Consider the following 27,909-nt stretch of genomic DNA (forward strand, 5'->3'; position numbering starts at 1 on the left):
GTCGCATGCTCCGGCCAAGTTTACCGGAAAGAGGTAAATAACAGTGTTCCTTAAGCTCGATCGGGAAAGTCTGTCATCGTACGGAACTAGCCGTCCCAAATACTTACTCGGCACGTGCTACATGCTGCTCTTTTAATATAAGAAGCAACTATTCTTGATCCTTCAGCCCTGTCAACATCCCGTATTTATGCCTACCCCAAGATCCGCTGCGCATCTTCCAGCGAGATTCGCCGTGAACCCTTATCACCGGGTCGAAATTATATCATGCGGTGGTCGACTAAACCTATATTAAACCTATATTAAACCTATATTTAGGTCATATCCTCTATGCAGTACCAGTACTCAAGCGTGAGGCCCTCACTGCCATTCGTAACCCGTAACCGTAACCGCAACGCACAAGGAGTAACACAGCTTGCGCCTATCGATTTGCGAATGCGACGGTGTACTTTTTTGCACCTAGGGGACGATCTAGTGAACCACGATTATTGATGACTATGCTATCACAAATCAATTAGTCCCATAGTCCTAATCCTTCTTCGGTAAGGTTGGAACGTAGAAGCTCGTTGATTGGACAAACCCTCATGGGGAAGCAATCTGCCTGGCAGTAACCAGGATGTCTCGGGTCTTCGGGCAGTCGAATCCTACCTAACCTACCTACTGTACATACCTGTATACGCTGTACCTGTATACGCTGTACCTATATACGCTGTACCTGTATACTATGTACAATACGTAGGTAGATGATAGATCAATGATCAATTCCGTCACGACGGTGTCATTTATCAGTTTATTAGGTTTAGGGTTCAACTGGCATGAGTAATACGACGTACAGATGGCGTACCGTATTGTGGGAAAAAGGGGTTTCTGATCTCTGATTAGTGAGCCTTGCGTGACGGCAAGACGGGGGAATGCGGGTAAGCGAAGATGGCTGACGACGACCAATTATCGCTTCAAGGATAACAGTCTTCTACATTGTCAATCGTTTATATAACCGCTCCTATTGCCTCCTGCAATGTGCGATGTGCAATGCAGATGCAAGTGCTCGCTCAGGTCGCTTCCACACGTTTGTAACTCTCCTTCTCCAGCCAACGTACCCGTTGGAATTAGGAGACACGCGAGAGCTCCCCTAGTAGGCGTTGGCGCATGCAGACCTGACCGCTAGTCTCCCAGTTAATAATGCCAGGACCGTCGACATGCGTACAGGGACGGTCTGCAGGGGCTAATTTGCATACTAATGAGGAAAGGAGACGATTCTGAAAGATGGTGTCTATCGCAGGTGAAGGTGAACTTTGAAGAGGTACGTGGTGGTTGGGATCGGTTTCGCTGGAATTATAGGCGCTAGAAAAGGCCCCGAGATGCTTGCCGGTTGGCTGTCCACGACTCCACGCATGTTGCATGTCGCATGTCGGCAGTATGTAAGTGCGTTGCCCCTGATCTGGTTCAGAAGTATGGTACATGTTCGCTCGGAGCGGCATGGCCATTGGCAGCCTATGTATGTAGGTATGATGAACGTCCGCAGTATGTATGATGTATGTCCATATGTAGGTAGGTATGTAAGTTGTGCACCTCGCAGCCCTATTCCCCTCATACCTCATATGTAGGAACGTATTCGCATGATTCGACATGCTATCATGTTATGTAGGCCACTTACTATTATCATTATGTATTATTGTATGTATCATTGCAGCCTCGGCGGCTATTGACTATGTTGCCACGACACCTTACTCGAGTACCGTAAGTAGCTCTCGTATGGGAGAGTAGGTTAGAACTGACATCTGATGCGCTTAGTTCTCCTTAAAACGTTTCAACCCTATATCGGGCCTGTTAATATCATCGGTAACCTACTGCAGTAATAAAGTACCCCGTATCCTACATACATACGGATATAGGATGCTGAGGTGGCGTATCGTGTGACAGTCGCTATGTATGTTTTCGAATTCTCTACATAGTAATAGCGCCTAATGTGAGACGATAACATGTGGAGAGTTTCTGACGGCAAATGCCTAGCCTCTGAAGACGGTGGACACTCGGTGCATGCATCTTCTAGACTTGTTCCGTGCACACTCAAGCAAGTGTACCTAAGGAGCTGGTGTCTACTTCGACTCCCGGCCGAATGGCATCGATTTTCCCGAGTAGGCTGCTGGCTGCTATGTAGATGATAAACTCCTAGCCTAGTGCGCTAATGTGAGCTAGGTTAGGTATGTACGAGAACGGAGCCGAGCTATCGATGATACAGTACATGTGTTGAAGCGCGGTATTGGCCCGCACCAACACCACACTGGGCCAACGACGACTCTGAATCCTGCGAACCATTAAAGCTAGCGATCGATCTTTAGATTGATTAAACACCACAATATATCCAGCCGAGTATGTCTAAATTGTCGAGAAAAGACCAAGCTTTATGCGTTGTATATACCGAACTGCTCGTGGAAGATCTTAATATAAACATTGCCGATGTTTTTCCAGGTTACTCTATTGTCATGCGACTCTTGCGAATATGTCAACAGATTTTCTAGTCACCGACTAAAATAAGCTAACTACATGATTTTATGACAATTATTATTATTATTATTATTATTTTACAAAAAGGGATTAAGTAAAGTTCTTACAAATCCCAGTTCAGGTTACACAATTATCTACCTAACCTACCTAGGTAGGTTATAGAAAAGGTAACTGCATCAGGTGTATGGTATGTACATTCCTAGAATACATCCATGGATGTAAGTATAGGAATTTAGGTAAGTACAGGTACGTAATGTGTAGCAGGCTCTCATATTGGGGCCGGCAGGAACCACGCGAAGACAAGGAAGGCAAAGAAGGCAAAGAAGGCACGTAAAGCAGGGGGGGGCTCCACAAGGAACCACCCCCCTTCGCGCCTTTCGGCCCCTCTCGACTCTATGCAAGTCCATGGCAAGCATGGTCAACTGGTACATGTAGTGTACACTACTCAGTCGCAGTCGTGCAGTGTACCCATTCCCCATTACACCACACCAATTAGTTACAATGCAGTGAGTAGTGTCCATATGCCCCCGTTTTTTGGGTCCTGGCGTTCTTTCCGCTGGACTCATGGCGACGCATGGTTATCCCCTCACCTACCTGAATATCGGGTCTTTCCTTCGAAAAGCAAAAAAGGACCATTTTCATGGAGCCCACTGCCTGGCATCCATGACCCGTCCCGCCTCCTTCCCACTGCGCAACTGCAACTGCAACTGCAACTGCGGTACTGTGGTACTTCGTAGGTCCTTAACCTTAAACATCCTTTTTTTTTTTTTTTTTTTTTTTTTAACAGCCTGCCGATATTTCTAATACCGTTAAGCTGTACTTAGGTCACCTTAAACTCCTTCCCCTCCGCCTTGCCTTGCCTTGTCTTGCCTCGCCTCGCCTCGCCTCGCCTGCTTGTTTGCTTTTGCTTTTGCTTGTAACTAGTCCTCCATGCCCGCGCTCCGCTAAACCCTTACTGAATACTAGCGATCGACCAGCCACAGCGATCCAACTCCATACGTTTCCGAGACGAACCAATGGTCAATTATTAAACCGGGAGGATCATAGTCTGTTGGACCCGGCCGTGAGGGTTCAGTACCCGCCGAGAGGCGAAGCAAGTCATGTCGAATAACGATCAGTCCGTTCGGAGGCTGTTACCGCAGAGCTCTAATTCATCCTTGAACTCGTTTTCCTTTGCGCCGCCGACTTATCAGCCACCTAGAGAGACTCAAAAAAGTGCGCCCTATGAGTATGCCCGTAACCATGTAGCGTCTATGTTCTAACCGCTTAATTTGTAGATTATGTATTTGTGGACGAACATAACCGCCATAAGCGGTTGAAGGGTATGGGCATCGTCGTGTGTTGACATTATACCGAAAGAATCGTAGCTAATAGAATTACTAATGTTTAGTGATGAGAGCGTGTGAGGGTTGCAGGAGGAGAAAAATCAAATGCGATGCTGCGACGACAAATACGTGGCCCTGTTCTGCTTGTATCCGGCTGAAGCTCCACTGTGTGAGACCCAATGGGCAGTATGAAGGTTCGCCGACCGAAGGTCAGTCCTATGAAGCTGGACGATCGGAATACGATGTCGCGTCAGGGCAGGATAGCTTCAGAGCTATGTCTATGCCTCAGTCTTCTACACAGCCTATGATGGCTGGTCACCCGAAGGCCGCCATGTACCCAACGCCCAGTCCTTATCCCGAACATCAAGGCGTCTACCCCCCGATGCCGTATGGAGATCCGCCTCCACCGCCGCACCAGCTTCAGTATGCTACTATTCCTTCCCAAGTAGGCGTTATGGACCAGTCGTATGCTTCTACTAGCGTGTTCCCGACTCCGCCGATGCATCAGCATTCTGTGCACTCCGAGTCGTCTCCCGAGTCTTATCAAGACCACTACGGGCAGCAGGACCTTGCAGATATTCTAGGAGCCCTCAAAGTTGACGAAGCAGGCACAGGTTTGTTTCATTTTATAACTTACAAGAAACCAAGTATTGACGCTGACGGTTTGAAGCACCGTACCTAAATAAAAAGATGGCATTTGCGGAGCAGGAAGAGGAACCTGCCGTTGAGGACGACGACGATTTTAAGAGCGTACTACCACCTATACCATCTGGGCCTGGCCTTAAGATACGCATACCTCCGGAACTGATGCCAGATGATGCAACTATCATGCATTATTTTGAGCTTTATTTCACCAATGTACACCCTTATGTTCCGGTTTTAAATAAGACTCAGCTCTACCACCAGTGGCATACCAACCGAGAATCGATATCCCCTTTACTGCTGGAAGCGATTTTTGCGGTTGCCGGTCGTCTTGCCGATGAGCCGGCGCAAGGACAGCAATGGATCGCTCTCGCTTCGAGTAAGAAATGATTTCTGCACCCGGCTGAACTAACGTAAACTAACGTAACGTAGAACATGCTGATGCTTTTATGGATGTACCGCGCTTAAGCACTCTTCAAGCTCTCTTAATTATTTTGAAAGCGAGGGAGGCTTCGCCAAAACGTGGCTACTACTACCGGTCTTGGATGTCTATTGTGCATTGCGTTGCTATGGCTAAAGACCTTGGACTCGACGAGCATATGGATATCCATAGAGCTGGTAAATCATGTGGCTCTTCTCATGGTGAGTGTTTCACGAAGAGCCGTATATGGCAGACTATATTCGTATGCGAAACTATGATAGCCGCACCACAAGGTAAGCTAGCTCAATTACAGGGCCAGTTGCTTCTCGGGGTTCTAAACGTGATTTAGGGCGAACGGATCTCTCTGTAGATGCCGATTCTGTTGACTTTAGCATTCCAAGGCTTCTACCCGGTTGCGAAGAATCGGAATATAATGCGAGTCGAAACTTTGCGTACATGGCCCGCGTTGCCCGAAACCTGAATCGAGTGAACGCTGTCTACGCCAAGATTAAGAGGAAGAAGGATTGGGGTATTGACCCCGAATTGGTTCAGCTTAACCCGTCCATAACGGGATGGCTCAGCGATCTACCGCCTGATTTACGCCTCACATTTCCCTCGGATGGATCGCCGCCGTGGCTTCCTTCGCATTTTATTGGAAACATGCATTCTTATTATTACTTGAGCGTCATTATACTTCACCGACCGCAGTTATCCTTCTTAGAACCGATGGGCGCCGACGGACGGTGGAAATCGCACATGTTTCTTTGCTACTCGTCGGCTAAGGCCCTTTGTCGTCTCCAAGAATCTATGTTACAATCTTTCGGCCTGAGCGGGCTCCAATGCATGCAACGAGGCATTAGTTTCACTATATACGCTATCCTGTCTTGCATTGTCCTCCATCTTGTGAGCCTCTACGGTTTCCCCTTGTTTTGATACTAGAAGTTGAGAAAAAAAGAAGACTGATGACTTTTAGGTTGCGTTGACTTCCCCTGATCCGGAGCTCAACGGTGATGCGCGAGACTACTTCACCCGACACATGAGGGTTTTGGAGAGGACGATGCATTCTTGGCCGCTGCCAGAAATGTTGAAGCAAATCGATGCCGTGCGGGAGGCCTTCTCGGCAGACGTCAGGAAACCGTTCATCTTGAAGCCGAGTTTTCCTTACGGGAGCCCGCATCCTAGTAGCCACTCAAGCCCGCCCACTGCTAATACGTTCAAGCCTCCTATGCTGCAGACGAGCTCGTTGGACCATGGCATGGACCCGCAGACCGGTCAGCACTCGCAAGTTAGTTATGTCAACCATCCTATCACACCCATCTCCGTTGGTTCCGCGGACAACAAGAGTGACTCTCCTTCTGCACAGTCGCTTTCTATGATGAATCCCGGCCAGAGTGCACACACCTCGACACTTTCGAGTGCGATATCGCTAGGGGATCATCCCACGTGGAACCCCTCGCGTCTATTCGAGTGAGCATATCCGATTGTCCTCTAGTGATAGATAGGTTAAGCCTTTACTAACCATGAAATAACTGTAGGCAATGGAACTCGACATTCGGTACGCAGCAAGTCCAATCTCAGCCAACTTCAGTGGCTCCACAGTCCAGTTCTCTAAGTGTTCCCTCATCTTCAGGTGCCCCCGAAGTCCCGACGTCAGAGGACATGCAACTTGCAGGCGCATCTCTACCGGCTGTGACGCAGCCCTTATCGCATCAACAGTATTCTGCCCCACCCATACAAACCTTTGTTACTCCAGCCATGTGGCAGGAGTCTGTGGCTAGCGTCTACGAGGGTGGTCTCAAGCGACATTGGGATTACGACAACGGCACTTCGATCGTCGAGTCGGTCAAGCGCCGTTGAGCCAACTATGCCGTACTGATAAGCACATACTCAGATACTACCTTCTCTCTTCGGCGCGAGCATGAACGACGGATCTCAAAACAGTCTGCGACTAAGGGGAAACGATAGCATGCGGCAATACGTCAACGATTTTGCCCATCTATCAATTTATATCAACTATCTAGATTTCATCTATTTAACCATGACATGTATAACAGGGGGGTATGAACTAAATTTTAACAGGCTGTGTATAAGACGAGATAAGAAGGACAGTAAGAAGGAGAAGGAAAAGGGGTGGTTTGCTACGGACGAAATCGGAAGTCTAACTAGGACAACGAAAATTTCACTGAAGAGGTTATACAAAATGCCCTGTGCGCGCATGATTGGAGGTCTAGGCTAGGGGTAAGGTCGAGAGGTTGCCGATCTATGACAAAGTAGTTTCTGCTGGAAAGAGAAAATGGCAGTTCTTCAAACTTGGCAAGGCGTTTCGAGGTGGCATTTGGGACGCGACCCACGAGGCAAAGATAAGGCCCATTGCCTTTCTTTTTTTGGAGTTGCCTTTTGTACATTAGGATCTGCATGGCGACGGACGGGTGGTTCTGTTTTACTAAGATATACATGATACCACGGGATTTCACGTTAGAAGAATGGGGGGTAAAGGGGAAAATACCTACATGCCCACGCCTACTTAGCTGCAGAGTGGGATGAATAGGTACGTAAGGGGAGAAAAATCAGGAGGTCTTTGCCTAGGTACTAGTGCCAGCCGTGAGGAATGATAAAGAATTGCGCATTTGGGAAGCTGAAACTTGTGTATGCTTCATGTATATATGTGCATGTGCGCGTGTGTGTAAGTCTCGGATTAAGAGATGGACATGATTTATCATTTTGAAGAGCACATGGCGCGATGTACCGGATATTTGGGTACGAGTGTTGGTATGCTCGATACGATATGCTCGATACTGGAACCAAGTCACCAAACTTTATGGTATGACAGACACATTGGTTGGTTGTTTAGATGCTACCGGAATCTAGAGACTTGACTCCTAACTTCGTAAGGACTCGAGTTGTTTAGTTTCGAAAAGCTATCGACGTTCTATCGACGGCTATTATTAGACATAGACGTAGGGATGGATGTATAGGTAGTTATTCACGAATAGATGTCAGAACTGAGCAATATAATATATGATATCTAAAATAATATATTTAACCCACCATACCTATTACCCTATCTTCATATCTTCACATCTATCAGTTCTTTAGTCCGGACTGAAGAGCTGAAAAACTCAGGAACTCAAGAACTCAAGAACTCAAGACGGGACGGTGCCGTACTGGAGCTAATCTATCTCGGGCAGGTAAGTTGATCGGTACTTAAGGTATGATCGAAGTGTATACCTTAGGTACCTAACTCACCTACTCAGTAAATCAGCTTACGTGCTCTCGCAAGATACATACGTACCGATATCTTATCCCGCGTGGAGACCAACCAGCCCTCTACGCCTCAAGCAGTAGGTAGATATTATAGAGGTAACTGGTGTAGCATATATACACCTGCCCATCTCCCTACACACCACACCATTAACCTAGACCATTAGACTTCTTCTAGAAGTAGCTGAAAGCTTCCACACCCACTTGTGCATGCTACTATACACGCATTCGTGCTAGCACGTTATACATATAGGAAGGTGTAAGTGAAGCGTGTATGTGTATAAACAGCCCCACGGGCTATAGTCAACATGGTCACCATCGAAACATGTAACCGCGATCAACCGAGCCGCTTATTTTCCCATCTCCAATCGACACCACCGCCGATACCGAGTCAGATGGACGTTGGTTGTTACACGGTAGAAACAAGTCGCCCAGACCGGTTACCAAGTCTAAGCTATGCCAAGGTTCGAAGGATTCTGCGAGGGGAACTTTGTCAAAAGAGGTATTGTACAGCGATCCTTTTGATGCCGTGTATGTATCAGCACGGATTCATCAAACCTGCTCTTACATAGTACACTTGGGTGCATACCTGACATGACATATATTACGAGTATGCAGACACACAAACACTACATATACAAACACACATCTATCCAATACGGCTACCCGCCTGCTTGCCTGTTTATTCCCTTGCTTACCGACTTACATAAGATATAATATACACACTTTGACTTGGATACATCAACTAGGTCAGAAGCAATAGTAGTTAGTTAGCTAGTTATATCATAGTAAAGATGTAATGTTACTCTCCACCCCCCCCTCCCCCATGTCCCCAAAGCACTATTGAGGCATGGCGCATACATAACCACGTCCCCGCCGGGCCGAGCAGCGATTGGTGGAAACGCAACTCACGTCGTTGGCGTCTGGGGGTTTCGGCTGCGCTATTACTACATCTAGCATGCGGTATCTACAGCCAGCCTGTTTCCTATGTACCTACATGGCATAGCCTGGGTGTTGTGTTGGGTGTTGGGTGTTGGGTAGGGTTAGGTATGCTCGTCGTATATATACGAAGTTATACGAAGTACAATACGAATGTTGGTTCTGGGATGTACTATATAGTGTACATATGTACATACCTCATACATACACAACAACACCCCTGCCCCTGCACCAGCAAATCACATGTCACAACCAAACTTCCCTCGGCAACCTTCTCAGAAGGAGCGGCAGCCCTGCCCGTCCCCCGATCCCGAAGACCCCACTGTTTATTCTCCGGTCGTTACCTACCATACATACATACCTACATGCATACAATCGTCCGTGTGCTAACTCCGTGCGCTTTTCCCCGAGATTAGAAATATGTATGTCGCGCGTCGCCTTGACGAGAATGGGGTTAGGTACTGCTTGGGTTTCATTGGCGCGCGTCCGGGGCTCCGTGCTTACCTACATACCTACATACCTACATAGGTACATACCTGACCTAACCTAACCTACCTATGTTACGGGACAAATAAATGAAAACCTGCATAATCGATAATGCCGTGAGTTATCCGAATACGTTAGGGACTTAATGTATCGAAGCAAAATGAGGAAAAGCAAAGTCTTGGATTCGCTGCTTGTTGAGCTTGAAGGACTGGGCCCGTAGTAGTGCGCAATGCTATGTCGAGCTGAGCTGAACTGTGATATAGATCCTATAGGATACCACACTGCAAAAGTAGGTACAGTAGGTATTCAACTAGATACCTTCACAACAACGACCATACTACCCCCCCTAGAGAATATGCAATCGGTATAATCACTAATAATTCAAACAATTCGTTCGCCATAGCCTAGAATGCATTGAACCTCTAGACGAGCTTGCGCTCAGACGCAATTTAACTACTTCATAACACATGCCAACCAACGCCACCATCAGGCTCACCCCGAGCCTATCTTGTATCCTTTTCCCTTTAACGAACGACAACCTCCGTACCGCAATTCCTATGCGAGGAGTGGATGACCGTACCGCCTTAACGCCTATAACATCGATCATGCAATGCAGTGTATTAATCCGTCTAATTCCATGCCTTAGAAAGAGGGCTCGCAATCTTGGGAGCAAACTGCAGGCTCTTGCGACGGGCGGCCATTAGGCGCATCAGAATGCCCTGGTCCTTCTCCTTCTTAATGAAGCCCTGGCCGAGGTCGGCGTACATGCTCTTCTTCGGCGGGCAAGTTCTCATCAACAGTTGCTCCCTCTCCTCAAGTTCTTCGTCGTTCTCCGTGTCAGGAGAGTCCGGGCTGATATCCATGGCGAATCTCGCGACCGTCTCCGGAGCTGGCGTCTTAGGTACAGGAGTAAGCATACCAAGCTCGCTATCCCAATCATGGTCGCCGGGTGCATCCTCGTCTTCGTCATGGTCTGACGGGGTACGCATCCAAACGGTGCTATCCCTACGGCTAACGTGGTTATTCGGGACGGTCTGGCACTCCTGGGGTTGTCTCGTAGTGTTTTTCATAGGAGTAACCAATGTTCCGTTGAGGTTAGCAAGTGCCTTTGGCTCCATGCTCTTTCGGCGGTTGCGCCCACCACGAGGAACTAGAGAAGTATCGATGTAGTAGGGAGCCTCATCAACCCACTCGTTTTCACGCTCGCAGCTGGAAATAGTGTTAGAATGATAATCATAACATATTGATAACATGTTGACTTACTCCAGGACCCAGCTGACGCCGACACACTGCACAACACCGCCGCTCTCCTTAACCTTTTCCAATGTTCGCTTGCCTCCATCCTTGAACACGACGTGCGTGATTCCCACCTTAGTTGCCGAGCCGTCGTCGTTACAACTAGTTGGGTTCCAAGGCCAGCTCTTGACACAGCGAGCACCCATCTGCGTGAGCAGCTCAACGAAGACAGTGCTCGCGTCCGCACCGTCACTTGTGTGCACATCAACGAATACAACCGCGCCCCGGAGCAAAGAGTTATTTAGGTCTCGACGAGGAGTACGGGCTGGTGTGCCCATAGAGGACCATATGTCAGCTTTTGAAGGAGTCACCGGAGGGTGCTCTGGCTCTTCATCCTCATCTTCATCAAGATCCATATGGGATGGGTCCTTAGTGGGAGAGTATGAGATGACCGTAGCATTCCTAAATAGGCCAGTCGGACGATTGGCAGGAGGTTTTGACGCGCTTGCGCTGCGCTTCTTCATAAACCCGGGAGTGGAATCATCGGCCGGCTTCAGTGGCACTTTGGAGATGGTATGGAAACTCCTAGGCGCAGACGGCCGGACAGGAGTAACCGGCTCAAGACGACGCATACCAGCATTAGTGCTTAGGAGAGCCGGGTCGATAGGGACGGCGTTCTCATCGCCATATTCCTGGCTGGCGTCTGAGATCGAGTCATCATGCACATGATTCTCCTTCGCCTCGTCAACTTCGGCTATTTCCATAAGGGACATCTCGTTGGCCTCGGCAGCAAGTTCAATGTCTTCAGTCGTGATGGGAATGTCATCAAACTCGGGCTCATCGTATCTGGCAGCGATGTCGGCCTCTAGGGCTGCTTCGATTGCAGCCTGGTTCTCCATTTCAGCACGGATTCTCATCTCCTCGTCGAAGAAGCTTCTAGCTGATGTAGACTCGGCTGGAGCGGTATCGTTCTCCCTGAGCAGTGAGAAGCCCTCTTCCTTGAACTCGGGGGAAGGTACATGTAGGTCATTGCTAGCCTTGGCCGGGCTTGGGCCTTTCCACTCATTGAGCTGGTTGGCCAGCGGGGTGAAGAATCGTGATCCCTTGGAGACGGATCGAATGGCACGACTGGCAGCCTTGACCGCGCTGGATGGCAGTCGGGGAGTCTTGGAAGTGCTTGGCGTGGGCGTCGAAGGAACACCACCAGTAAACGTGAAAATCGTATCATCCTGGCATTTGCCAAGCATTTTTCCGCTAGATGCAAGCTCATCCTCAGAGTCGGACGCGTTGTCAAGGCCCTTAGTTCCTGAGCTAAAATCTATATTGATATCTTGCTTAGGAGGCGACTGAGGAGGTGTTGTTGGAGCTGGGCTAGGCGCCCTCTCCTCATTGGTTTCAAGCTCATCGACATCCATAGGGTCGTCAGCTAATCCGTCAGCTCCAGCTTCGATAATTGGCTCCTTCTGCGCTTCAACCGGTTCCTCTATAGCGGTCTCCGGCTGTTTCACGTCCAAGTCCTTAATGGGGAGTGGATTTTCCCGGAGAGCGGGATCCGCATGCCGAGGGAGGACAGCAGATAAACGACCGGGGAAAGCAAGCTGAGACGGTGACTCGAGCTCGACTTGATTCTCCTCTGTTTGCTCGCCTAATGCGGGTTCATGCTCCGCCTCAATGATCTCCTGCTGCTCAGGTTGTTGCGCTTCTTCGGCCGGCACTTTCTCATCTGTCGGAGAAGCCTTAGGTCCAAATAGCTTGTTTGAATTACTTATAAGTGATTGCATGGGTGGCACTTGCATCTTGAAAGGCGACGCAGGGCGCTTAGCCGGCGATTGCAAGAGAGATATTTTTACCGGAGAACGGTTGATACCATTAGACTCCTGAGGAGGTTGTAATCCCTTAATAGGCACTTGGGGTCTTTTAGCAGGTGACTGCAGTATTGAAGTTTTTGATGGTGATGGTGCTGTTTGCTGGTCATCTATCGAGGACAGAACGAATGGAACAGCGTCAACCTTCCTCGCAGGCGACTTCATCATATCCTTAAAAGGAGAAGAAGGCGGCCTACGAGCAGGGCTGCCAAATACTGACGAGCCGGTTGGCTCTGGGGCCTCTTGGGTAGTCTCCTCCGCATCATCGGTCTGAGACTGAAGGTCATGCTTCTTAGTTGCGGGTGGCTTCACGGGGCTCTTCATCATGGGTTTGAGAGGAGTCTTCTCCAATGTAGCAAGCTCGTCATCCGAATCAGTGTCTCGAGAAAACGACCGGTTCTGCGCGTCCTTCTTAGGGCTAAGAGGAGATTTGTCTCGTGTCTCACTGGTAATTGATTTTTTGCTAGCCCTGGTAGTTCTACCGGTTATTGGTTTGCGAACGGGCTTTGCACGCATACCAGTGGCAGACTCGGTTGTCTTGGTCTTAACTTTACCGGCTGCGGTGGGCACCAGGTTCTCCTTCTCCGGTTCCTGGAAGGTAACCGTCTTCTTAATAATCCCTCCACCGGCCCTAAACGCAGGCCTAGAGACGGCAGACTTTAGGCCTGGTGTAGGCTCTGTGGAAACATCTGTGGTGACTATACCAGTGGCTGCTTTAGTACCGGCTGTAGCACGCGAACGCGTAGTCTTCTTAACCGGTTCAGTAGATGTCGCGGTATCACCTTCACCATCACCAGCAGCCGTTTTTCTGGCTCGCGTGCTTGTGCGTGTAGTTTTTGTTGGTGGTTCTTGTTTAGGAGCTGTAGGTGCTGTTGTGGCAACCTTCTTAGCTCGACCACGCGTAGGCTTAGATGCGGTTGGCGCATTGTGAACAGGAGCCTCCGTTTCGGGTTCGGGTTCAGGTTCAGATTGGGCAACCTTCTTCGGCCTTCCTCTGGTCTTGGCCGGCCTATTCATGGTACCTGTTTGCTCAGAATCCGTCTGTTGGTTGTCTTCATCTTCTTCGTCGGATCGAGTCTTCCGCTTAGCAGGACGCGATGTAGTTGCGGTCCTTTTTGTCGGGGCTGAAGCTGCCTTGGCTACGGATTTGGTGGTGGTGGCGATGGTGGCAGCGGTCGCGGTGCTTTTGGTGCTTGCAGCGTCCTTCGCGGCTGCTCTAGCACGCGTCATTCGCTTCGGAGGAGTTGCAACTTCCATGATGCAATATAATTGAAAAAAAAGATGTATAAAGGAATTACCTACTTAAATAATCGAACAATCGAACAATGCCTTGGACAATGTAATTTGGTCGAGGCGTTGACCGAATTGCAAGGTTGAGGTTTTGAGGTTGTTCAAGGTGAAGTGACGTTCGATGTTCAACAAATACGGGATAAGGTCAAAATCAAGGTCTGCGGGCTTCTTATTTTTCTTGTTTATATTTTCCTGGTCATAGCTCTTTCCACCTTTGTAATTAGTCCCACTTGTTGGCCCACCAACTAGTCCCACCAATTACATAGTATGTATTCACGGGCAGCACGGGGCAGCACGGGGCAGCACGCACGTGTACGTACTGTCGCTATATTTTAAGTCGCGTATAAGCATCCATCCAATCACATTATTTTTTTTTAATTGAATCTCGTCGAGATTTAATCTACCCACCTAAAGACGCGACTTCTCAGGCAGTGAATTTTTATCGTGGAGTTGCTGAGGTCTAGTCACTTTAAAGTAAACAAGCTTGGTCCTCTTATGGACATACCTTTTGGTCTATATGATACTTATCGCCTGTTCATAGATACATACGTACATAAGTGAAGTGACCTTGACAATGACTGGCATAAACTAAACGATCTAGAAAAAAAATAAGGTATTCATACTCTTCAACATTTGAGATGTTGTACTAGCTAAGAATATTAGGTATGTGATAGTCCTAACTCACAAGCGTTGAGTCTATGAACTATTTCTGTCTGCCTGGATGGCGTTAAATATGGTATCCCTTGCCTTGGTAGCAAACATCTGTTAAAAAAGATTAACTAGCATATATTAATAATTATTTGTTACACAATTAATATATATTATTTAAGCTGAACATTACCTTATCAAGCCCAAATATCACGTATTAGTTGGCCACAAATGAACAGGTGCTGCGTTAACGGTAACCCTCTCGCGTGGTTGTTGAAGATGCTTTACTCGTGGAAGCCGTACTAATGGACTCTTATTGCTATGTCCCGTTTGGTGCCGAGCCTGAATGTAACCAATTCCGAATCCTTACGTTACTACCCGGTTCGGGGGAAGAACCATTAGAATGCATCCTATGTCACGGGGATATAGGCGAGTCGCCTCCCTACGAAGCCATCTCCTACGCCTGGGGCCATCACCACGATAAAGTCGGCGTCATATGCAACGGCAAGCCTTTAGCCATTACCGCCGGCCTTCACGCTGTCCTGCACCATTTTCGCTCACCGTCGGAGAAGAGAAGTTTATGGGCAGAAGCCATTTGTATAAACCAGAATGACAGTAATGAGCGAGGAAGTCAAGTTGGTCGCATGAAGGATATATACTCGAAAGCTGACCGGGTCCTGATATGGCTCGGCGAAGAGAGGGACGAAAGTGATAGGGGCATCGCGGTGGCTTCAGATATCGCCTATGCCTGTCATCAATATACCTCCTACGGTGGTTCGCTAGTAACCATTAGTTTCGACGACGAGCTTGCCCTTCAGCTATTTGGAAAATTCAGGGATAAGTCCGAGTTCCCCCGACTATCAGCTTTTGCTCGGATCATCGAAAGATTGTGGTTCACGAGAGTCTGGGTAGTCCAAGAGCTAGCATTAGCGACGGACGCCACGGTGTTCTGTGGAAACTCGCATATCAGCTGGACTGATCTTCTCGCTGCCATCACTGCCCAAGATCATTTAAACTTATGGCTCTCCGACCATGAGCGTAACGCCTATGTCTTCATCATCGAGAGAGCACGCGAAGAGTGGCGCGCAGGGATCCGACGAAGCCTCCTCAGCGTCCTCTTTCGATACCGGATACTCGATGCTACCGATCCTCGGGATAAGGTCTTTGGGTTGAATGCTTTGATCAAAAGCGAGCTCTCCGGGACTCGGGCCTTGCAACCGAATTATAACGTTAGCACTGCGGAGTTGTATACTGCCGTAGCAAAGGAGATACTCGAGCATTCACCAGATCTTAACTTGCTGTCTGTTCCTCGGCGCTTTTCTGGCGCCGGTCCTTGTGATTTGCCATCTTGGGTACCTGACTGGACCAATACTCGACTCACCGCGCCTTTAGGCCTGGCAAACTACTCCGATATCAACGAGTTAAGTTTTACAGCAAGCGGACTTTCAAAGCCTGAGATTATCCTCGATACAGATTCAAACGTACTGGGCGTCCAAGGCCACCGGGTAGATCGTATTACCGCTGTTGGTACAGTCCTAAGATTAGAGCATCTCCCACGGACGAACTACCATGGTATCCGTATTCCAAAGTGTGCCTTTGTCTTGGATGATTGGTGCCGTGTTGTCAGACTCTGGGAGTCGGAGGCCTACATTACTGGCGAACCGATTCGGGATGCCTTTGCCCAGACATTAGCGGCCGGATCCAGTCACGAAAGTACCGAAATATTACGTGCACAGCTGGAAATCTTGGAGAGGAATGCTACAGTAGTAAGATGGCTTAGACGCTTGCCTAGATTTTTCCCGGACTGGCTGGTAGATAAGATAGTCTATTTGGTTCATGCGATGCTATTCTATGACCGGTCCGACCAAATGACCTTGGGCTTCAGAATCCCCCTATCGTCGCTGGCAGACCGCCGAGTGTTCAGGACTGACAAAGGGTACATCGGCTTAGGATCCGCTTTGACGGAGATAGATGACGAAGTCGCTGTCGTGGCAGGGGCAAAAGTGCCTCTTATCTTAAGGAGAAACGGGTCACAGTGGACATTGAAGGGCGACTGCTTCTTAAAGGGGATAATGCAAGGCGAGGCATATCGTGAAGACGGAACCTCCCAAATGTGGATTGTCTAAAGCCTTTCCCCGTCCACATACATAGATATATCGAGAATCGAGGGATTCGGTTAGTCTAATCTTTCTACATATGTTGCTATGTAACTAGGTTAAGTGGATGTTCTACGACAGCCATTTGACAGATTTGCTATATTAGCCGTAGCCTATCAGCTTCTTTTTCGCCCCAGGGAATATCGTCTATACACGGCAATGTATATACGAGATATGGACAAAGTAACATTTCCCATCATCGTGAACTTCGGGATCTTCGTCGCCTCAGCTGGATCTTGGCTACTTAATCCACACATGTCGTCTAGCTAGCTGAATACCGATGACGCTAGATCCCTCCGATCAATGGATCATTGCTTGTCTCATCTTCACAAGCATCTAACAGCCCTGTGGCGGTTGACGATACGAATATGGGAGTAGTATTACTATGATATTTGAGGCGTACTGGTTGATCTCCACATGCTGAAACTCGTGCCAAGAAGACGCTATATCCGAAGAGGCGCCCGCGTAACCCACGATAACCCACGATAACTTATGTACAAGTGGGCTTTTCCATTCGCCCCTCTCTCGTAAAATCTTCCTTTCCGAATAATTAATTAAAACGACTGCGCCGCTAGCATTCCAAGAATTATGGCCTGCCTCAGCCCTATTCCTCCCGAAACTTACGATAAGTTATGACAATTCAATGAGACTCCAATTCAATCTAAGCGATCCTACAACACAGAAAATGAAGGGGGGGCCCTTTCGTCACCTTCGAATCAGTAATGTAACTTGTCTCAGCGAAGGATGAATAAGACAGTTCGCTTATCATCAATGCTATCTACCGAGTATCATGAATTATCGCGTCGCCAGTTCGTCAGGGGATATGTTGAACCCCCCTAGCTTCAAACACCTCCTTTGTCATGGCGGTGTCTCAACCCCTGCCACAATCGGACCCCAGGCTCGGCCACGCTTCCCGACCGGGACGTTGAGCCTCAGCACGCTTGACGAAATTCCACTAACTCGGGAAACCCCTGCGCTATCGCCAACACCAGACTGGGCGAGCTGTCAAGCCTCGACCTGCATCAGCCTGCATGAAATTTGCCGTAGGTATGTATGTATTGTACTATGTAGAGTTACATAGTAATAGACCGCGCTCGAAGGGAAAAAGGGAAAAGGGAAAAGGGACTGGAGCTAGCTAGCTAGCTAATGTTGCTGGACCCCCCGGTCGAAACGAGCTTCAGAAGTGTGAAAATTCATCTTCTTTCGTTGAGGCTCTCGATCTGGCCGCGTAGTATGGCCCCATTTCCTACTATAGTAATCCCATCTACCACTTATCGTGCTGTGATTCCTCCCCCCTCCCCCCCTCGGTCGATTTTCCATCTCTCCCCTTCTGTGATCTGGTGTTTCCTCTCGATGGCTTCAACTCCTAAGCGCCACCCAGCTTCCGCGTGATGCTTGCTTGATTGTTTCGAGACCTGCTCGTCTGTCGTTCCTTTCGCTCCCTAAGTGCTTTACGCGCCTAATTTGATGCTTTTTTTCGGATCCGATCCGGTATAATTCTCTCATTTCCATAATATCGACAGCCCGTTCAAGCCAAGTCTCGAACGATCAAATATTCGCTACGCTCACTGAAAATTAAATCCATCGGGTTGATCCCGCGTAATTGGAAAACGGCTGGTCTGTTCATACTATTTATCCTTCATTTAATTATATTACATCCATATACTTGGATCGTCGTTGCGCATCACGGCCATACCAAGGGTATTAGTGAGTGAGTGATCGCTCCTAATTCTTACATCTTAAGGATGAGGGTATCGCGCTCGACGTTTCTCCTATCCGCGCTGGGTTCCTTGTCGCTTGTTCAGGTGCGTACTACTTTATCACGTTACGATCAACCATACTCATCTAGTTGCAGGCCGGCACATATCGCTACTATGATCAACCAGTGAAGAGAGGGTTGTTAGATCAGCTGCTCAGCGGTCTCGGCATCGGTAGCAATGAAGGGGGCAATGGTAACGGCAACGGCAACGAAAATGGCCATAAAGGCAAAGGACAAAATGGCGCCGTCACCGTCACCGAGACAGTGAAGCAGACGATTACGGTAGGAGCCGGTGCGGTAGGCGGATTCAACGGCACAGCGGCTGTCACCCAGACGGTAACAGTCACTGAAACTGCCTCCGCCGCTGGTGGCATCGGGGACGCACTGTTCGTATATTACCGCAAGACTGGTGGTATATATAGTAGCTAACAATAGTAAACAGCGGAGCCCAACTGTCGTTCATCACAACGACCGTCTTCAGTACCGGCGCGGCGCTCACGATAACAGTGTCGGCTCCAGCAGCGATAGTAACCGAGGTATCTACCATCATGCAGCCTATAACGCAGGCCACGACCGTCACCCAAGTATCAACGGTTACCATGATGCAAATGATCGCATGCGGCACGCCCGTTGGTGCTCCGGTCCCGGCAGACCAGGCTTCAGCCATCGCATCGTCTGCTGCAAAGGCAGCTTCCTCGGCTGCTGCCGTCCCAGCATCGTTAGCAGCTCCGGCGACAAGTGCTAGTGTTACGGTAACCGTCACGGAGACTTCCCCGGCCCAGTGTCCCGTCGTGGCCACTTCATCCGCTGCCGCTGAACTATCGACATCAGCAGCGGCGACTTCTGTCCCCGCGACTTCGGCCGTAGAAACATCAAGCGCTGCAGTAGAAACATCAAGTGCCGCAGTAGAAACATCAAGTGCCGCAGTAGAAACATCAAGTGCCGCAGCAGAAACATCAAGTGCCGCAGCAGAAACATCAAGTGCCGCAGCTGTTACCACGTCGTCCGCATCTTCCGCCTCGCCTTCGTCTTCGTCTTCGTCTTCGTCCTCGTCCTCGTCCTCGCCCTCGTCCTCCTCAGCAGTCGAAACGCCATCCAGCTCAAGCGTAGCAGTCGTCTCTTCTTCCAGCAGCACCTCGGTCGCGACTCCCACCGCGGACTCCACCCTTCAACTGCCCGAAGTCGCCCCATCAACGACCGCCCCAGCCTCGACAGCCCAAGCCATCACGGTCCCCCTCGCAGCGCAATCGTCTCTCGCTCTCCCGATCGAGACCCCGCCCGCCGCCAACAACGCCGGCAGCAACGTGACCCCCGCCGTGCCCGCCGTTACCGCCACGACCTTCGCTGGCGCCAACGAGGGCCCGTCGATCAACCTCAACGGCGTCACGCTGACGAACGTTCTGACGCTGGGACTTCTCGGCCGCGTCTAGGCGCGGAAGATGGCTGGGGAGGACTGCTGAGGTCGTGTAGATAGAAAAAGGGATAGGAAATACCCCTCCGCAGCAGATTCGCCGTTTGCGCTTTGCTCGGATTTGCAGGCTGTAAAATAATTATCATCATCATCATCATCAGCACCACTAGTACCATTCCCTTCCACGCTTCCATTTCTCATTTTTTTTCATATTCCAATATATGCACGCAGACGTGATTTAAGTAGCCCCCATTTTTGGCTGGTTGGCTTGGCTGGTTGGTTATTTAGTTGGTATGGAGAAGAGAAAGAACCACGGCTTACGTTTACCACGAGATGCTAGGAGCACATGAGTTGTATGTATATAGCTTTTGACTTCTTCGCTTCGCTTCTCGCTGCTGAAATAAATAAGCAACAAATAATTGAGTCGAGGCTGGCCTTGAACCGAGTCGTTGAGATGCGTGAGTGTGATATGTACAAGTGAGCGAGAATATATAATATATTTCATAAGGGTATCTCCAGTTCGCCGATCTATTCTTCCAAACGCCATCACCGTATGTAAATCTTGATATACCAATTGTCTTTTCGTTCATTCATTCGTTCATTCTTCACCGAGCTCCCTTTTGCTCAACCTCCTTTTTTCTTAACGCAGCCTTGAGCTTCTTCGCCTGCCTCTTGCTGACCGGCGCATTCTCTCCACCGCCCCCTCCTTTCTCAGCTGTCTCGCCCCCTCCGTTCTTCCTTTTTCTATTATCTTTTACTTCCACCACCTCCCTGTCCTTGCCCTTCGATAGCTTCGACTGCTCCTCCTCGCTGCGCTCCGCCACGTTTACAATATCCACCACACCCCTAAACCCGCTTCGCTTAATCCCCTCGTTCACCACCACACCCCGCGGGTTCACGCCCAGCGCCTCCATACCCCTATCGGTAGGGAGACCCCATACGGCGAGCAAGTTGACAATGTCGACGGGGGCTCGCAGGGCCATGGTATCGGCCGCTTCGCTGCTTAAAATTAGGCCGCGGCCGCGGGTCGCGCGCACGAGCTGTATCACATTGCCGGCGAAGTTGGCGCGAGCGCGGGCGTCAGCATCGGGTCTCAGCGTTTGACCGTAGGCGACCTCGAAGCGCAGGCCCCGCGCGACGGCGGCCATGCATGGCTTAGGACGCAGGTGGAAGGGTAGGCGCGCGGTGAGGTCCAGCGAGATAATAGAAACCTCGGTGGTGCTGACGGTAAGACAGGCAGCCTGGAATGCCTTCTCGGTTTGCGGGCGGAGTGCTAGAATATCATAGGCCTGCGCAGCTTTGGGGAGCTGCTGGTTTTGCGACGGGTCTGAGAAATTAACAGTTAGGCGGCGGAGGACGGTGGGGATGCACTGCTGGCGGGCGAGTTGGGGGATTGGGTTCGGGATCTGCGAGGGTAGGGGTGCGTCGAGATTGTGGTTCAGCGCAACGACATTGTAGCCGAGTTGCGAGCTGAACCTCAATGTGCGCTCGAGCTCGGCGGTGCTGATGGAAGACGACCAGGCGATGTTGAGGTCGTAGAGCATCTTGTTATGGGGCTAATGAGCATTTCGAGGCTTAATTCTATGTCATTGGTGTTATTGGTGTCATTGGTGTCATTGGTGTCATTGGTGACTGGAGTGTGAATATTTGAAGTTTTGAAGTTTTGAGCTACAGGTCCTTGTCCAGATATTTGATAGGCAAGTAGTCAGGTACCTATGTATGGAACCTAGGTACAATCTAGTGGGGCTATAGGTACCTCTACACTATCGATAATGCTGTGCGACGGAGGTAATTTAGGACATATTTAATTCCCATTTTCCTTGCATTGGAATTTAGACTTGGTTAATTGGAATATTGTCTTGGTTCCAGTCTTGGGTCTTGGCCTTTAAAGCACAGCCCCCCAAGGTGACGCGCATCTCGCCCGACGATGCGAATACTTCTTCAGCCAGCATGGCACTGACAGAGAATAAATTGATTTTACTAATTGTTACCTCTACATCCTACGACTTAATCCTTGTATAATCAGAAAAGTAGTAAACATATTCTTAATCCTTCGTCAACATCGTTTAACCTGCTACTCTCTTGAGTCTTGGCCACCTTTCAAACGCGCGAATCCGTCTACGTAGCGCAAATATCACTTGCGATAGAGTTCTAGCACTCGGTCAACATGTGTCTAATATTCACCTGCGGTGAGCACACCTTCAGGAAAGAGGTAGAAGGATACGAGGGTGTTGTCTGTCAATGCCACAACTGCGGCAACTTCGCCGGCCATATCATCAAAAGCAATCCTTGGTTCACCTTTTGCTTCGTGGTAAGTCTATAGCGCGCCATCTATACCTACCTAAACTGAGAAGCCTCGAAAGAGATGCTAACACGAAACGCAGCCCGTCGTCCCGCTCTCTATCCATGGCTACCAGGACGTCGTCTGCCATATCTGCAACTTCGCGCAGCCGTTAGAACACCGACCTGACGCTCAGGCGATGCGACGTGGCGGGGAAGGGAATAATGTTCCGATGCAGAATCAACCACCGCCACAGCAAGGACCTCCACAACAAGGACCACCTCCGGGATGGGGACAAGCACCGCCTCAGGGTCAAGCGCCTATGAGATACGGATAAAAAACGCAAGAGGTTGGCCCGTTAGTTTCACGATTTAAGACAGCAGGAGGTAGGTGTTACGGCAGCTGAGTACACGATACGAAACAGTGTTAGCGGTTGCATCATATTGCACAGCATCAGGGTTGGAGTTTAAGGATCCGCGTATCATAGGATATCCCGCTTGGGGCATTTTGACATTGCTTGTGGATGGATGGAACGATAATTACAAATTACATCTTGGAGTTTATTCTATAAGCTGCACACGGTTAGGCATGCGTGGCAGTCGATTAATGTCTTGGAAGGTAGATATTGGAAACTCATCACGGCCAGCTCTATACTCATGAGAATATTGATGATTCGAGTTACGCGCTATAGGTCCTCGACTTGAGGTACATACTACAGTAGACTTTCACAGTAATATTGAAATTCTCCTATTGCAGAATATTGGACACGATCCTGGGTTTATCGGAGCAGACCTGTAATTATATCTAATGTTGACAAGCAGACCATCCGATTACGCTCGTCAGAGCTTTGAACAGTCCAAACTCTAAGAACTGACCTTTCGTATACTTAAACACGGAAGATCTCACTCGGCACTTAAACCTACCGCATGGCTGGTACGAATTATTGTTTGACGAAGGGGAGGACGTCCCCGAGCCTACGAATAAAAGCGGTATTCGGCACTGCAGCGCTGCGTGTGGGTTATCATCCTACAGCTGGTCTGGCCAAAGTATGATGCTGACGAGACAATCGAGGCAGATATAGACGACGAACACCTTCGCCAGGCGCAGGAGGAGGCTGCGTGCGATGCTTGGTTTTCTTCTCCGCTTCCAAGCCGATGGTTCTGCATCATGACGGGTTTCACCGTGTTTATCCTCCTCTACTATACGCCCTACATAACCGATGTTATTCTCGTAACCGCCGCCATGTTTTTATTCGTATCGGCCATCTTCTTGCCTCCTATTATATTGCTAGTCATGTTGTTCCGTTCACTAGGTTATTGGAGAAAGACAAACGAAGGTGATGAAAATAGGGGCAAGAGATTGGCTGCATCTCTGCGTTTTATTTCCTACGGGAGTCCAGACATCTTGAATGGTCAGATCAGCATTGTTAAGAGAAAGTAGACAGGCGTAGGGCCCATATGATATGTATCTTCTTATGCGGATAATAATATAATTCTCCTAAAAAATCCCGTGCACTACTCCTGTAGTACCTATTCTTATATTAATATTAATAGAAAAGCCTCTCTATCTAACCTAACGTAATAGTAATACGGAATCTTCCTTAACTTAAAAGAGTTCAAAGATAGAATCCTAACAATTACCAACCGTGCCCAGCCCGTCAGCCAATTCGATTCAAAACAGGCCGCCATCCCTTCCGTCCAATATACCCAACAACACCTTCATCCTTTAAAACGTCACCACCGGTCCGACCCGTCACAACGCTCCTCTCAGCCTCGACACCACGGACGTAAAACGGGAACGTGAGTCGACTCCCGTGCTCGTCAACATCCTCGACGGGCGCGTTTACAATTTCCGACTCTTCGTTTTCTGAGGGCTCTCCGCCCGAGTCTGAGCCCGAGCTTGTCGCTGGCTCGACTGCCTTGCCCTTCCCTTTACCCCTGGCCGAGTCTCTGCCTTGTGCTGGAGCTCCTCGCCTCCGTCGCCACGTGGGCGTGCGTGTGCTCTTAGCGCGGCCGGCTACGTCTTCTTCCTTGGTGAGCCGTAGGTTTAGCACATAGTTACGCGGCAAGCGTGTGCCGTTAAGACGGATACGGATCTTCCGTGTCTGGAATGTCTGATGGAGTTTCTCCTGCTCCGTGAGCTCGGGCGATTTTTCTTCCTCATCAGATTGCGAGTTACAGCTAGTGCGTCTGCTAGTCTCTCGCGGTGGGAGAATAGTGTACGTCCCCGTATCCCAGATGATAAGAGAGCCAGTCGATACTGAGGCTGTCTCTATAAGATGATTCTACGAAGGACACTGGGGTTAGTAGAGGAAACCAGGATGGGAACCCCAGTTAGGTTTAGGGGAACATACCCATAAACAGTGGATTCTTGTCTCCGTGGCGTTCCTATTTAAACGCTGGCTGTTAGGATCACCTGGGAGCCCATACATGATAGCCCAGGATGCGCTACTTGTCTCGTTGATCTGTAACCGGAGATCGTAATGCGTGCCTGCAATAGGATGATCATGCTGATGCACAACGAAATGCGCGCCTCGAGGATTACCCGAGTTTTGCTCAAAGCTTCCGGTAGGCTCCGATAGATAGTCCTGGTATATCCGACGGGAAAGGCGACAGTATAGTCTTCGTTAAAAGCCCGCTGAAGTAACCGAGATGGTCCTCGATCTTGGCCTTGCCCGCCTCTACAGCCGAAGCCCTTGGTTCCTCTTCTTCCACCTCAGATCCGTAGTTACCTATCTCATCGGAGCTACCCTCTTCACCACTGTCGCGGGTTGGGCGGGAAAGATCGAAAGTCCATTCTAAATTCTCCTTTTTAATGAATGGATTGCCGACTAGTTGGGGGCTCAGACCCCGCTTCGGTGACATATTGGTAAAATGTCGAATGGACAAACAAGCTATGCTAATTTGACGGTATTCCCATAAACATTATTGTCAACACACAATCACTCAGCATACATATGTTTTCCTAACCTAGGTAGTTACTTGTTTTTGATAAAGCAACGAGAAATGTCCATATCACAAATACATCGTAAGAGGTGGCTAAATGGCTTAATTGCCAGGCCACAAACACAGTGTTGACTCTGTTTCTTTCCTATTCTCCTCAAAGTCTGATGGGGATGATGAGTTTAGAATAAATCTCTCGCTCGACCCCCTTACCAAATACATGTTTCGCTATCCTGGTTTCCTTAAATAACAATTTATGAATCCGAACCGCAGGAGAGGATTGTAGGAGGATTAGCAAAGCACAAGACCTTGATTTAGAATTAAGACATTGTCCTAGAAACTCTAATTCGCTGACTAACAAGAGGAGTTTAGCAGAGCTAAAGATTTCATATCATGTTAAGTAATAAGGAGTATGACAAGTCAAAAAGGAAATGATATCGATATCTTTGTACATAGGTGACATCATCAAAAAGAATCATGACAGCGGTGGGACTCGAACCCACGCGGATTGCTCCACTGCGAAGTTGTAATTCAGGTACACCTGAACGCAGCGCCATAACCACTCGGCCACACTGCCTAAAGTTTTTAGAAAAAACTGGTTTGTAGAAACAGAACGTAATTATTTTAAGGTTGTAGCATAATATATTCTGGTTGCGTTTTTGTCCCAAAAACAGGCAAGTGGGGTGATGTAATTATGTCATTTGCGCAACCCTATTGGTTGGATCTAGGTACTTAGGTAATCTTTATCAAGCTAATTAAATTTTCCAATTTTCTACATTAGATTTTAGAGTTACTGAAACTTCTATTTCAGAGATTTCACCTCTTTATCCATCGAAGGGCATTAGGTCTATATATTATGACTACTATATATGCGATGATAACATTCGGATTTCGTTTCTCTCAACCAGCCTCAGAGTTCTACGGTATCGTAACCTCGGGCGCGTCGACCGTAGTCAACGTAATATCATCATAATACAACTTGTTTGCCGGGCCACCCGCGCTGCACTGCGAGCTGAACAAAATCGTTGCTGTATCGCTCGTTGCGGTCCATGGGTCGGTGTAAGTCGTGTACAGGCCCCGATTCTGAGTTAGGTTAGGCCGCCGCGTTCGCACATTGTTAATCAACACGTCCATGACGCACCCAGCGGGTGGGTCCATCTTGAGAGTATCTTCAGGTTGGTTAGATATTATGTCTCAAAGCAGGATATAGTGAGTTATATAGTGGGTCTATTTACTTACATTGGAATGAGTATGCTTGGCCCGTCACGACCGACACAGTCTGCTGTAGGCGGATCTGCCAGAGGCCTGGTAGTCCCTGCGCGATGAACGATCGCGAGCCCGAGAATGGGTCCGTGTCTAGCGAACCGCTGGCGGCCATGTCAAGCCTATATCCTGGAAAGGTCCATATGATAGGATCCGCGATCTCGAAGCCAGAGTTTATAACGGCCTTGTGTCAAAATTAGTGACAATTCCCTATGCTTACATCATGTAACTCACTTGAATGTTAGTAGGGGTAGGCTCTGCGGACGTAGTTGACGATGTAGTTGAAGGTATCTCCAACGAGGAAGTACTTGACGGGGTAATACTCGATGAAGTGATAGTTGACGAGGTTTCGACGCTGCTAATCGAGGAGGTGGTTGAGGATATTGTTGAGGAGATCGTCTCAGTCGCCGATACGCTCTCCGACGATGAGATTTCCGAGGAGTTTGTTGAGGAGGCAGTCTCAGTTGCTATTATGCTCTCGGTCGATGATATTACTGAGGAACTCAATGAAGAACTCGTCAAGGGAATTATGGACGAAGATTCAGTGCTTGATGCAATTGAACTGTCGCTGATTGTTGAAGATATAGCTACAGAGCTCGTAGCGGAAGCAAAAGACGATAAAGTAGTGATAGAGACTGCGTACGTGCTCGAGGGCACCAAACTATACGAAGAGGTCGTCGGGATTGGCTCACTACTCGACGTTCTCGGCCTGCATCTGCTCGCATTCGCCACCTCATAAAAGGCGGACAAGGTTGCGGCCGAGATTATGTATTTAAACAACATGATCAAATAGAAGCCTCACGTTACGAGGAAGTGATAGTTTAAAACGAACGAAGACTGCCTCTCACTTCTAAACGACAACCTGGGGTATACACTGACTTTCAACAAAAGTTGCGGCTCTACGCAGATAATATATAAATCACGTACGACGTTCCTCTCTAGTCTCGAACTCGATTACCGAAATTAAGTGGCGCAATTGGCGCCGGCGGTCTAGAGGCCCTACTGCTGATCTTGAAGCTCAGCTGAAGAACTATAAACGACTACGTTACTAGCGGCCCCAGCTAAGCTCATATTTCCGCATTCGATTAATTTTAAGATCGCTAACTTAGGAGAATAAGGAGCTATTCTACAGGCTAACGCTGCACTTTTGCTACTATGTATATTATTCGTCCGGTTTGAGGGATTAGGTACTAGTTGAGCGCTTTATACCCCTGGCTAATATAGTATTGACTATTTCTCGGGTCGTGCCCGTTAGGACGAACTGAGCGTTTCCCCAGGGCCTAGATTCTTAGTTGCTGAAAATATCTATCGTATTCAACACATCTGTGGGAGGAGACGGGCCCCACGTTTTCTTCATCAGATGCAACATTTCAGTATAAGGTACCTAGTAACTATAACTTGATATAGAACTTGATATATTGTATTTCCGTAATAAAAGACAAGTAGGGGGAGAAATGATAGTTGTAGAAATAAATGACACTC

The 27,909-nt window shown here is 48.8% G+C and overlaps 9 protein-coding genes and 1 non-coding gene across 10 annotated transcripts; 4 read left to right on the plus strand and 6 right to left on the minus strand.

Annotated features, from left to right (window-relative positions):
- Positions 1 to 3,602: 3,602 nt before the first annotated feature.
- Positions 3,603 to 6,747, plus strand: F4813DRAFT_389385 (uncharacterized protein; the record flags this gene model as incomplete). The annotated part of the gene is made up of 8 exons (XM_049246823.1): positions 3,603 to 3,717; positions 3,780 to 3,824; positions 3,893 to 4,441; positions 4,498 to 4,848; positions 4,902 to 5,183; positions 5,240 to 5,793; positions 5,864 to 6,357; positions 6,426 to 6,747. 8 exons carry the CDS (start codon positions 3,603 to 3,605, stop codon positions 6,745 to 6,747), a joined length of 2,712 nt encoding a protein of 903 aa, XP_049099614.1.
- Positions 6,748 to 9,580: 2,833 nt separating this feature from the next.
- Positions 9,581 to 14,452, minus strand: F4813DRAFT_71304 (uncharacterized protein). The gene is made up of 2 exons (XM_049248802.1): positions 10,840 to 14,452; positions 9,581 to 10,785 (listed from the first exon to the last, which is right to left on the minus strand). The coding sequence occupies exons 1-2, from the start codon at positions 13,932 to 13,934 to the stop codon at positions 10,206 to 10,208; spliced, it is 3,675 nt and encodes a 1,224-aa protein (XP_049099615.1). The 5' UTR covers positions 13,935 to 14,452; the 3' UTR covers positions 9,581 to 10,205.
- Positions 14,453 to 14,785: 333 nt separating this feature from the next.
- F4813DRAFT_359208 (HET-domain-containing protein) lies at positions 14,786 to 17,119 on the plus strand. The gene has a single exon (XM_049243302.1). It carries the CDS (start codon positions 14,921 to 14,923, stop codon positions 16,739 to 16,741), a length of 1,821 nt encoding a protein of 606 aa, XP_049099616.1. The 5' UTR covers positions 14,786 to 14,920; the 3' UTR covers positions 16,742 to 17,119.
- Positions 17,120 to 18,304: 1,185 nt separating this feature from the next.
- On the plus strand, positions 18,305 to 20,253 carry F4813DRAFT_71349 (uncharacterized protein). The gene is made up of 3 exons (XM_049248803.1): positions 18,305 to 18,576; positions 18,627 to 18,916; positions 18,973 to 20,253. The coding sequence occupies exons 1-3, from the start codon at positions 18,517 to 18,519 to the stop codon at positions 19,958 to 19,960; spliced, it is 1,338 nt and encodes a 445-aa protein (XP_049099617.1). The 5' UTR covers positions 18,305 to 18,516; the 3' UTR covers positions 19,961 to 20,253.
- F4813DRAFT_71350 (PHP domain-like protein) lies at positions 20,254 to 21,772 on the minus strand. The gene has a single exon (XM_049248804.1). It carries the CDS (start codon positions 21,483 to 21,485, stop codon positions 20,547 to 20,549), a length of 939 nt encoding a protein of 312 aa, XP_049099618.1. The 5' UTR covers positions 21,486 to 21,772; the 3' UTR covers positions 20,254 to 20,546.
- A 229-nt stretch (positions 21,773 to 22,001) lies between these two features.
- F4813DRAFT_71372 (uncharacterized protein) lies at positions 22,002 to 22,974 on the plus strand. The gene is made up of 2 exons (XM_049248806.1): positions 22,002 to 22,252; positions 22,326 to 22,974. The coding sequence occupies exons 1-2, from the start codon at positions 22,109 to 22,111 to the stop codon at positions 22,557 to 22,559; spliced, it is 378 nt and encodes a 125-aa protein (XP_049099619.1). The 5' UTR covers positions 22,002 to 22,108; the 3' UTR covers positions 22,560 to 22,974.
- Positions 22,975 to 23,879: 905 nt separating this feature from the next.
- On the minus strand, positions 23,880 to 24,653 carry F4813DRAFT_389391 (uncharacterized protein; the record flags this gene model as incomplete). Its single annotated transcript, XM_049246824.1, has 2 exons — positions 23,880 to 24,506; positions 24,576 to 24,653. 2 exons carry the CDS (start codon positions 24,651 to 24,653, stop codon positions 23,880 to 23,882), a joined length of 705 nt encoding a protein of 234 aa, XP_049099620.1.
- Positions 24,546 to 25,579, minus strand: F4813DRAFT_71364 (uncharacterized protein). Its single transcript, XM_049248805.1, has one exon. It carries the CDS (start codon positions 25,084 to 25,086, stop codon positions 24,778 to 24,780), a length of 309 nt encoding a protein of 102 aa, XP_049099621.1. The 5' UTR covers positions 25,087 to 25,579; the 3' UTR covers positions 24,546 to 24,777.
- Positions 25,580 to 25,642: 63 nt separating this feature from the next.
- On the minus strand, positions 25,643 to 25,741 carry F4813DRAFT_t72. The gene has a single exon. It is a non-coding gene; the product is annotated as a tRNA-Leu (tRNA).
- A 147-nt stretch (positions 25,742 to 25,888) lies between these two features.
- On the minus strand, positions 25,889 to 27,506 carry F4813DRAFT_71400 (uncharacterized protein). Its single transcript, XM_049248807.1, has 3 exons — positions 26,662 to 27,506; positions 26,404 to 26,611; positions 25,889 to 26,333 (listed from the first exon to the last, which is right to left on the minus strand). The coding sequence occupies exons 1-3, from the start codon at positions 27,208 to 27,210 to the stop codon at positions 26,083 to 26,085; spliced, it is 1,008 nt and encodes a 335-aa protein (XP_049099622.1). The 5' UTR covers positions 27,211 to 27,506; the 3' UTR covers positions 25,889 to 26,082.
- Positions 27,507 to 27,909: the final 403 nt, after the last annotated feature.

The sequence above is a fragment of the Daldinia decipiens genome (genome assembly GCF_022478715.1).
Source record: "Daldinia decipiens strain CBS 113046 unplaced genomic scaffold F4813scaffold_16, whole genome shotgun sequence".
NCBI classification, from domain to species: Eukaryota; Fungi; Ascomycota; class Sordariomycetes; order Xylariales; family Hypoxylaceae; genus Daldinia; species Daldinia decipiens.